Source organism: Cebus imitator, unplaced genomic scaffold, assembly GCF_001604975.1.
Source record: "Cebus imitator isolate Cc_AM_T3 unplaced genomic scaffold, Cebus_imitator-1.0 Scaffold99, whole genome shotgun sequence".
Classification (NCBI taxonomy): domain Eukaryota; kingdom Metazoa; phylum Chordata; class Mammalia; order Primates; family Cebidae; genus Cebus; species Cebus imitator.
This window is the reverse complement of record NW_016107414.1, coordinates 2,308,469-2,319,894: the sequence shown is the minus strand read 5'-3', so window position 1 is coordinate 2,319,894 and position 11,426 is coordinate 2,308,469. Positions and strand designations below refer to the sequence as shown.

The window sequence follows — 11,426 nt, the reverse complement described above, 5'->3', positions numbered from 1 at the left end:
AAAAAGAAAATGAAGCTCAATGTTGTATTTTCATCTGGCTGTGCCTTTTTAAATTTTGAGTAGAACAGGGGAAAAGAAACGAAACAAGCACTAAGTAGGGAGCTTGCTTATAAAAATCCATTCTTATTTTTTAATAATAATACAAGTGAGTAGTGTGGCTGGGCACAGTGGCTCACACCCATAATCCCAGCACTTTGGGAGACCAAGGCAGATGGATCACTTGAGGCCAGGAATTTGAGACCAGCCTGGCCAACATGATGAAATGTCGTCTCTACCAAAAATACAACAATTAGCTGGGTGCAGTGGCGTATGCCTATGATCCGAGCTACTCGGGAGGGTGAGGCACAAGAATCACATGAGCCTGGAGGCAGAGGTTGCAGTGAGCTGAGATCACACCATTGCACTCCAGCCTGGGCGACAAAGCAATACTCTGTCTCAAAAAAAAAAATTTTTTTTTAAATCACTGGTGGAACTTATGGCTGAGTAACCCATGATTGCCTCTCTTGTATAGATTATATGTAAATATCTCAACTACCCTAGATTTTTGTCCTCAACTGCTTACTTTGAACATTTTCAAATCATTGGAAAAATATGGGGGCTGTGGGCATTATTCGGTAAATCCCTGCATATCCGTCACCTAGATCATGGGTTTCTGGTACTTTGTCATATTTGGGTGTATCTATTGGTGTATATTTAGACTCCAGAACACATTTAGTTTTTATTGCCGTTGTTAAACTCTTTGAAAATAAATGACTAATACAGAGACACTTCATTACATGTCTCCTAAGACCAGGGACATTCTTCTACAGAACACAGAAGAATATCCACGTGTTATCATACCCAAGATTTACACTGATTTAGTAATGCCATTCTACTATTCAGCCCACATTCACATTTTCCAAAATTAGCCTTTTTAGATTTTCTGGCTGTTGTTATTTGTTTGTGTGTTGGTTTTTCTGATCCAAGTGTTGTTTGTCAATTCTCAGTTCTTAATCTAGAACAATCTACCTTTTTCTCCTTCATAACATTGGCCTTTTTTCTGAATAGCCTCAATTTTTTTTTATGATTTAGGCTTCTTTTTATGTACAGCTTATTCTGCCTAATTTATGTAGCACCTTACAATTTGGTGGGGGCTTTTTTCTTTAAAAAAAAGTATTTTTAGCAATGGGGCTCTCACTCTGTTGCCCAAGCTGGACTCAAATTCCTGAACGCAGGTGATTCTCCTTCCTCAGCCTCCCGAGTAGCTGGGACTACAGGTGGACACTGCCAAGCCCAACAGCAATTTGTAAATAACATGTGTGTATGTATCAACATGTAATTGATATTCCCAGCATCCCCATGAAATTCTGCTATTAATATTATACAGATAGGCCAGGCGCGGTGGCTCATGCCTATAATCCCACCATTTTGGGAAGCCGAAACGGGCGGATCACCTGAGGTCAGGAGTTTGAGACTAGCCTGGCCAAAATGGTGAAACCTCATCTCTACTAAAAATACAAAAAAAATCACCTGGGCATAGTGGTGGTGCATGCCTGTACTCCCAGCTACTTAGGAGGCTGAGGCAGGAGAATTGCTTGAACCTAGGAAGCAGAGGTTGCAGTGAACTGAGATGTGCCATTGCACTTCTTGTTGCCTGGGCAACAAGAGTAAAACTCCATCTCAAAAAAAATTATATATATACACACACACATATATAAAATATATATACTGATAATAGTAGCCAACCCTTACTGACTGTCTGTATGCTAGACCCTGTGCTGAGTGCTCTGCTTGCACTTTCTCATTGTTACATCCTCACAACATGCTCACGAAGCAGAGATATTATTCTTACTCCCCTGTCACACACAAGGAAGCGATGCCTCGCTGACTTGCCCAAGGCTATACAGCTAGTAGGTGGCAATGCCAGGAATCAACCCCAGGCAGACTAAGCTCAGAGTCCCCCTCTTAGTCAGCTCATTATATTCTCTCCCTTGGACCAGGAGCTGGCAAACTCTTTTCATAAAGAGCCAGATAGTATTTTATGCTTTGCAGGCCAAATACAATCTCTGTTGCATATTGTTGTTTGTTTAGGCAGTCCTTAAGATAACACAGTCTTTCTTCACCTATGGGTTATCATCTAGATTGGTCCACAGGCCCTTATGTAGTAGCAGCCTGTGTCATCTCAGTTCACATACACTTCCCCCACCCAGCCACACAGTATCCGGAGACACCCAAGTCTTCAACCCCTAGTTCAGAGGCATTCTCAGTTAACAGTTTTTTGGGTGTCCCTACAGAAACTATAAATGCAGCTATAAGATACATTTTTTTAAGGTTTTACACAGATAGGAGCTGTAAGTAAAAAGCTGTTGAGCTTCTTGCCTTTAACAACCAACAGTATGCACTGGTGTTCAGTTCATATTAGTGCAGTTGATCCATCTCATTCATCTTTTTTTTTTTTTTTTTGAGACAGAGTCTTCCTGTGTCACCAGGCTGGAGTGCAGTCTCAGCTCACTGCAACCTCCGCCTCCTGAGTTCAAGCAATTCAGGCGTGCACCACCACACCCAGCTAAGTTTTGTATTTTTAGTAGAGACAGGGTTTCACCATGTTGGCCAGGATGGTCTTGATCTCTTGACCTTGTGATCTGCCCGCCTCAGCCTCCCAAGTGCTGTGATCACAGGTGTGCACCACCGCGCCCAGCCTCCATCTCATCTTAACGCCTACGTTGTTGCTTAATTGCTTTATAAATGGTAGCACAGTACTTCAAGGGGTCATGTCATGTCGGTGGTCCTTAGCTTTGTTGTATTCACCTTTAAAATAACTCTGCCTTTCATTCAGGGCCATCGCAGATGGCCTTTCAGACCCTGAAGTTCACCTTTGTACGTTGGACATAAACAGTGACTGCTCCTGCAAAGTGTTCCTAATTCTACCTGCTGGCCAGTAGCTTCGTTACCAATAGAGCTGCTTTCACCACCTTTGTGCATAGCAGATTTTGTACAATTACCTGACTGTTTTATTCTGTTTTTAAAAAACTGTTTTGTGGCCGGGCGCGGTGGCTCAAGCCTGTAATCCCAGCACTTTGGGAGGCCGAGGCGGGTGGATCACGAGGTCAAGAGATCGAGACCATCCTGGTCAACATGGTGAAACCCTGTCTCTACTAAAAATACAAAAAGTTAGCTGGGCATGGTGGTGCGTGCCTATAATCCCAGCTACTCAGGAGGCTGAGGCAGGAGAATTGCCTGAACCCAGGAGGCGGAGGTTGCAGTGAGCCGAGATTGCGCCATTGCACTCCAGCCTGGGTAACATGAGTGAAACTCTGTCTCAAAAAAAAAAAAAAAAAAACTGTTTTGTAGAACAAGGGGAAATTTTTTAATGTGATATTAGTGATAGGAAACACTGGCCTCAAGCAATACAATTGCAACAAAAATAGAAATAATTGTGCATGGCAAAGATGGTAAATCTAACACCTCATTCGCTGGTTTATTGGACTCCAGCCAGCGAGTCAGCTCCATTCAAGACATACTAGAAATTTAGTTTTGGGGGGGTTTTTTTGAGATGGAGTTTCACTCTGTCGCCCAGGCTGGAGGGCAGTGGTACAGTCTCAGCTCACTGCAACCTCCACCTCCCAGGTTCAAGCAATTCTCCTGCCTCAGCCTCCCAAGTAGCTGGGACTACAGGCATGTGCCACCACTCTCAGCTAATTTTTGTATTTTTAATAGAGATGGAGTTTCACCATGTTGGCCAGGCTGGTCTGAAACTCCTGACCTCAAGTGATCTGTCTGTCTCGGCCTCTCAAAGTGCTGGGATTACAGGCGTGAGCCTCTGCGCCTGGCCAGAAATTTAGTTCTAAAAGACAAGGCGGATAAGTGGGTTTATTATATGTAAGTTCTTATTTTGGATTCTTGGTAGTTTCAAGATGCTTTAGTTATGAAAATAGAGTCTGCAATGTACTTTAGTGATTCCGTCCTGTTTGCTGTAAATTCTGTTTACTTTCATGTGTGTGTGTGCGTGCGCACAGGTAATATTGAAATTAGCCTCTTCGTACACAGTCTTTTTTTCCCCCAATAACATTATTTTCTCACTGGAGTAAATGTCCAGGAATTGGAAGGAGATTACTGAAGGAAATAAGCATTGGCACCTATTTTCCATCATTTTCTGAGAATTTCTGATATTTGATTCTATTTTAAACCTACTTTCCGCAGTGTTTTCTCTGCAATCTGTACTTTCTTTTATAAAGACAGCTATGTGCTCATCCAGTTTTCTGAAGGGACAGTTTTCAAGCAAGCATCTTCATTATGTTGCTGAAGAGTGGATGGTTCAATGTTTATGTTGTAAGTGCATTTAAATGTGCTTAACTATCATTCACATGTTAAATTCGGCCTCAGTTAAGGAGCAAATCTTCTTTGTTTCTCTTCCATCTCAACTCTGGGTGGCCTGGCTCTAGACCCACTCAAGAAAGATCAACGTAAAGACTTAGAATTTTTTTAAAACTCTCCCACATTCTCAAGGTTGGTTTAAACGTGACAGAATGTGGTGGCTTAGAAGTGCCTGCCACTTGCTGGGACTTGGCTTGCTTCTGTGCTTGTGGGCAAGAAAGCTTGATAAGGCTTCGTTTGTGAGTGTACAGCAGTTTTAGGTTCTCCTTGTACCTTTAGCAGCTCTTAGGTGGTGAGCAGGACATTTCAAACTCATTCTTTGTTTAAGGGCAAATGGGATTGTGCGCAGAAAGCAGACCGGGCCCTTGAGGGCCCATTAGATCCCACTCCCAGCAGCTCTTCTGCCTCAGTTCCTTCCCCTTCTTCCCTGCTGTTCTCCTCCTTGGATGCTCCTCTTTCTAGCAAGCATCACCTCACCCAGAGGCCTCTCTGGACCACGCTGTGCAAATCACTTCCCCCGCTACACCTGCCCACCCCTCTCACTCTCATCTGTCTTACCTTCACTTACTAAGATCCAAAATTATCTCACTTTGTTTGTTCACTGTCTTCCTCTCCGGGAACGAAACTCCATGACGGACAGACCCGGGCTTTCTTATTCTGTGCCTCATCTCTGATGACTACGGCAGTGCCTGCACAAAGTAGGTGCTCAATAAAGGCTTTGTGGTAGTGTGTGTGAATGAATGGGAGGTTACAGGGAGTGCAGGTGGAGCCCTGGATATTGCCTGCCCTGAGAATAGGAACAGCACTGCTTTCTAGTCATCAGATGTTTGGCCACAGAGGTCATTCCTGACTCTCTAACCCCTACCTGGCTTCAGCCTAAGATGCTACTCAGCCTATTCTCTCGCCAATTGGCCCCCTCCTTGTCCACAGTCAGTTGTTGCCCTAGATGCAATCTGTTGCTATTGAAATCAAGGTCACGAAGCCCTGTGGCTCCCTCCGATGTTTTCAGCAGCTTCCACCCTTTATCTATTCCACGAGGCAAAACAGCCCAGACACAATACCCAACTTGAAAACGCAGCTCGCCATCCATGGCTCAGCCATTCACCCAACACATAGTTATTGGGCTCTGGGGGTTCAGGGTGATCAAGGCAGAGCTGACATTCCAGTGGAGTCAGCATGATGGGGAGTTAATGGACTCATGGTTTCAGGTGGTGAGAAACACCAGAAAGTGGAGAAAACGGGGATCTGACGGAGGTGATGGATGGAAAAGGCCACTCTGAAGACTCGAGGGATGGGAAAAGCATTCCAGGCGGAGGGAACAGCAGATACCAAGGCCCTGTAGTGGGAATGCATTCAGCAGAGGAGAGTGTTCATAAAAAGACCAGTGGGGTTGAGGCAGAGTAAACCAAGAGAGAGACTGGTCGGAAGTGAGATCTGAGGTATAAGCACGGTCGGCTGTGTGAGAGCTTTGAAGCCATTCTAATTGCAAAGGAAACCACCGGCCCACTTAAAGCAGGAGATGACATGGTCTGATTTGTGTTTTCTAGATCACTCAGGCTGCTATGCAACAAATGGGCTATAGGTAGGAAAGAGCAGAAGCTGGTAAATGCAGAGACGTCAGCGTAGGTGGCTTGTTTTTCCACTGGGGTGGTGCCCTGCTCTTCTCCGTGGACATGAAGGAGAATCATGTACTCTGTCTTTAGAAAACGTAAAACCTTCCCAGCACTTTGGGAGGCCGAGCGGGGCAGATCACAAGGTCAGGAGATCGAGACCATCCTGGCCAACATGGTGAAACCCGTCTCTGCTAGAAAATATAAAAATTAGCTGGGCATGGTGGCACGCACCTGTAGTCCCAGCTACTTGGGAGGCTGAGGCAGGAGAATTGCTTGAACCCGGGAGGCGGAGGTTGCAGAGAGACAAGATTGTGCCACTGCACTCCAGCCTGGTGCCTGGCAACAGAGCGAGACTGTCTCAAAAAAAAAAAAAAGGTAAAACTTTGGGTGTTTGAGACTGCTGATTGCCGTGTGGGACGAGGAGTGGTTATGAGCAGAAAAAATAGTAAATCAAGGAGTAGACAGCTTCTACTTAACTACATGTGCTATGTTTGATTCAGGAACACAATGTGCCTTTCATTCCTTCTACAAATATTGAAAGTCCACTGTTCGAAATGCTTCCAAGGACAATTGTCTGGTCCCATTTCTCCATATATAGTAAATCATTCTTATGACTAATAAATCCATTACATACTCATGATTGGTTTCCTGGTTTAATAACCTGCAGTCTTTGAACATTTTATTTCCTATAGAGAACATTTAAGGGGGAAAAAAGCTAAGGAGACTGCCATCATCACCCCAAAACCTAAAGGGTCTGTGAATAGACAGGCGCTTGGCCGACACGATAACGGAATGGGGAAGCAACCATAGAATAATAACAGGGCGATTTTGGAACTTCAATGACTAAGGGAGGAAATGACACGGGCCTGAAGGGGAAATAGTTTAAAAGGAGGAAGGTGGGAGGCTGGTAAGAGAGCTGCCGTGGAGGGGAAGATTAGAACGCTCCAACTTGACTTGCAAAAAAGGGAAATACATTTTTTAGGAACCCTTTCCAAACACATCACCCATAAAGCGTTTGTTCAGGGGAAGAGCAGCCTTGTGCACACACCTCCGAAAAGCAGAGTCGACCCTGAGAATACGTGCGGCTGCCGTGCCTGGAACAGCATCGCCAGCGCTGGGCATGGGAGACTGCACTTTTTTCCCCCACCAGCCTGGAGTGCAGTGGCACAATCTCAGCCCAATGCAACTCTGCCTCCTGGGCTCAAGTGACCTTCCCACCTCAGCCTCCCGCTTCAGCCTCCCAAGTCACTGGGACTTCAGGCACCCACCCCTGTGCCTGGCTAATTTTTGTATTTTTAGTAGGGGTGGGGTTTCACCATATTGCCCAAGCTGGTCTCAAACTCCTGTTCTCAAGTGATTCACCCACCTCAGCTTCCCAAGGTGCTGGGATTACAGGTGTGAGTCACTGTGCCAGGCTCCACATTCTTCAAACTCCTCCAGGAGGCCAAGTGTGGAGGGATGAGAGGCAGAAGAGCAGTAGGGTCCTGCCTGCGTGTTGCAGGTGTTTGCCATTAACAATAAGTGAAAAGTGCCTTGTGGAATGTTCACTTTGGGTTCAGAAGTTTTTTTTTTTAGAGACAGGGTCTCGCTCTGTCACCCAGACTGGAGTGCAGTAGTGTGATCATAATTCACTAAAACCTCAAACTCCTGGGCTCAAGCAAGCCTCCTGCTTCAGGCTGAGACTACAGGTGCATACCACCACGCCCATCTAATTTCTTTTTATGTTTTGTAGAGATGAGGAGCTCTCCCTGCATTACCCAGGCTTGTCTTGAACTCCTGGCCTCAGTCAGTCCTCCCCCCTCAGTCAGTCCTCCCCCCTCAGTCAGTCCTCCCCCCTCAGTCAGTCCTCCCGCCTCAGTCAGTCCTCCCGCCTCAGCCTCCTAAAACACCGAGATTACAGGGGTGAGTCACCACCCAACTCAGGTTCAGAAGTGAGGGTTTCTCCACAGTTGAAAGGGGAATAGAAACACAAGAGTCAGTAATTAATAACAAGCATCTCAAGGTGCTCCTTCCATACATTGGCATTCCCCAAAGTGAGGTGATGGCCAGCCACTGGGAGACAGGGCCAGTTACCCAAGACATTCTCCCTAAGCTCCCTTTGGGCATCTCAAATAAGGGTTGGGATGGGTTTATCTGTAGTCCGTTATTAACAACTAAATGAGCAAACCTAGTGAATTGCAATAAATTCACACCAACGGAACAAAAGCAGAAAAGCTTAAACAACAGAGTGGCTCCTTGCTCCCCTGAAGCACCTCTAAAAATGACCATAGAAAGATGGAGAATTTGGTAAACAAGCCTGAACCTTCACTCATTTCTCTGTGACACATTAAACAGCTTGAGCCAGCTTTGAATTCTTCGTGATTGATCAAATGGAAAAGTCACACCCAGCAGGGACCCTGACTACAGGCATGTCAGAGGATTTCAAGTGTGGTGCACAGAACAGTTTTTTTACATTACTGGTGTATCCTCGTGTGCATTCAAACAAATTAAAACTAGCTCATCAAACCTGTAACTGCATGGGTAACATTGCTGAGGAAGAATTGTTTTTTACTTGGCTCAATCTATTACTTTACCTAAAAAAAATTGTACAGTGGCACATGGATATGACAGGAAGCATGCAGTTGCTAGACACACAGAACTTTAGAAACACAGGCTGGGGACTGGGTGTGGTAGCTCGTGCCTGTAATCCCAGCACTTTGGGAGGCTGAGGTGGGAGGATTGCTTGAGCCCAGCTGTTGGAGACCAGCCTGGGCAACATAGCGAGACTGTGTCTCTACAAAACATTTTAAAAATTAGCTGGGTGTGGTGGCTCATGCCTGTCGTCCTAGCTACTTGAAAGACTGAGTTGGGAGGATCGTTTGAGCCTGAGAGTTCGAGCCTGCAGTGAGCTGTGATCATGCCACTGCGCTCCAGCCTGGGTCACAAAGTGAGACCCTATCTCTAGAAAAGAAAAAAGAAAGAGAAACACAGGCTTAGACAAAGTTTTCTTCTAATTGGAGTTGGCATAATTGCTTATGACCCATGAAATAATACAAAACTCCTTCTTTCTTTATGCCTTTCTTCACTTTTTTCCTTCAAGAAAGAAAAAAGGGAAGAGGGAAGGAAAGGAAGTTAGAAAGGAAAACCACCTACACGTTATTTTCTCTGTAGTCCTTCACTTGGCTTTCATGAAATAAGAGGTAAGAGTAGGAAAAGAGCGCCGGGCGCGGTGGCTCACGCCTGTAATCCCAGCACTTTGGGAGGCCGAGGCGGGTGGATCACGAGGTCAAGAGATCGAGACCGTCCTGGTCAACATGGTGAAACCCCGTCTCTACTAAAAATACAAAACATTAGCTGGGCATGGTGGCGCATGCCTGTAATCCCAGCTACTCAGGAGGCTGAGGCAGGAGAATTGCCTGAACCCAGGAGGCGGAGGTTGCGGTGAGCCGAGATCGCGCCATTGCACTCCAGCCTGGGCAACAAGAGCGAAACTCCGTCTCAAAAAAAAAAAAAAGAGTAGGAAAAGAAGTCATAGGAAATGTATGTTTTGCAGCTGGATGGGAACGTGGAGGTTGCCCTGTGAAGCTCTCTCACTTTCAGATGAACACACTGAAGCCCAGAGAAGTTCTGTTACTTGCCCTCCTCCTTGGGTGAGCTTTTCATGAGCATGGGTGAAAATGTCAACCCCTTAACTTGACCCAACAGTTCCCCAAACCAAATATCTTAAGCAATAACTCAGGAACTTAGCTGGCAAGGAATAGACATGGCGGTGAGAGACAGTGGCAAGGCTGTGAAGGCACACACTAGGATCTCTAGGGCATGTTGAGCTGGAGAATGCAGTCTGGTATGACATTGGACCCCCTCTGGCCACAGCCACGATAATCAATTACGTGAAGGCCTGAGAAAGCTTTGTTATTGTATCATTTCAATCCTGAGCTTAGATCAAGGACACCTGGTTACCTGTTCCCACAGCATATATTGTCAGACATACAGTAGGTGCTTAATAAATAATTGCCAACTCTATGAAGCCCTAAAAGTCAGCTTAGCAAGGTTTCTATGAGTAGGGGAAGTGTATTAAAGCATGTCGATCTGGGTAAGACCCAAACCTACTGGAAAACCGCAGTATTCAGGTATCAGGGAAGCAAATGTTTCATTTCCACTGGGTGGCTTTGGAATTTTTTTCTGGCCACAACCTCCTCCTCAAACTCCTACAGCTGCAGAAGTTCCTTTAATGTGTGGCTTTTCCATCTAAATCATCGGGAAGAATTCAAAGCTGGTTGGGTCAGAGTTCAATGTTATCATACAGAACCCAGTTAAAATTTGTGCTTATTACAGCATATGCCATTCTCCAGGATTATTTTTAGAGATGTTAAGAAAATAAGGAACTCTCTTTTCATTAAAGTTTTTCTTTTCTCTTGTATCCCTCCTCATATCCAAGTTCACCTGGTTTATTCACTTCTTTTTCCCTGGTTTCTATGGATAAATGGGCCACAGAGCCTATTTGCATCCATTTGGATGGGAGGGAACCAATGGGAATGTGGGAGAGAATGTGTTATGTAACCAGCCCACCCTTCCCCATGGCTGGGATAGCAGGAAGGGCAGTGAACTTCCCCCAGGAGCTTAGAGAGCCACTGGCCAGATCCACTGGCAAGGACAGCTGCAGAGAAAGTACTTTTAGACCCAGACCTCACAGCATTCCTGCACAAACTCCTACAGAAAGATTGCCATTCCCAAGCGATTTGTGATTTCTGCTGATGTCTTCCAGGATATGGACAGTACTTTTTAAAATAATTTCTTGAAAGGATCAAGATGAAGGTGAATGTGAGTATCTGAGTTTCTCTCTTCTGGCAGCCATTTCCTGCAACTATTTGATTGCATGGGACTCTGAGTTAACTGTGTAAAGGGGTCCAGAGCTTGTGATTGCCAATTCTCCCCGCTGTGTTAAGGAAGTCGGTAACGATGGTTTCCAAATGACTATCACACCATGGGAAACAACTGAAAGTTGCATCAGGTTTTGAAATCAAAAAGGGAGACCTTATATTTTTGTTTAGAAAATTATATTCTATTCAGTTAAGTTTTGTTTTAAAGCTTAAACATTACTTTATTTATGTATTTATTTATTTTGAGATGGAGTGTTGCTCTGTCGCCAGGCTGGAGTGTAGTGGCGTGATCTCAGCTCACTGCAACTTTCACCTCCCAGGTTCAAGCAATTCTCTTGCCTCAGCATCCCCAGTAGCTGGGACTATAGGCACACACCACCACGCCAGCTACTTTTTGTATTTTTAGTAGAGATGGGATTTCGCCATGTTGGCCAGGCTGGTCTTAAACCCTGACCTCAAGTGATCCATATGCCTCGGCCTCCCAAAGTGTTGGGATTACAAACATGAGCCACTACACCCGGCCTTGTATGTTACCTTAAATATAAGAGTAGTTGGGCGTGGTGAAACCCCATATCTACTAAAAATACAAAAAATTAGCTGG

The 11,426-nt window shown here is 45.2% G+C and overlaps 1 protein-coding gene across 3 annotated transcripts in view; it reads left to right on the top strand.

Annotated features, from left to right (window-relative positions):
* Positions 1-11,426, top strand: part of CASS4 (Cas scaffold protein family member 4) — a 49,073-nt gene that overhangs the window by 1,668 nt on the left and 35,979 nt on the right. Inside the window, exon 1 of one of the 3 annotated variants that reach the window (XM_017536584.2) lies at positions 9,452-10,766. The exons of the other annotated variants lie outside the window; for them this stretch is intronic. Within the exon in view, the coding sequence (XP_017392073.1) occupies positions 10,755-10,766 (12 nt within the window). The 5' untranslated portion in view covers positions 9,452-10,754. Of the gene's footprint in view, positions 1-9,451; positions 10,767-11,426 lie in introns of those variants that run through there. 3 annotated transcript variants of the gene reach the window in all.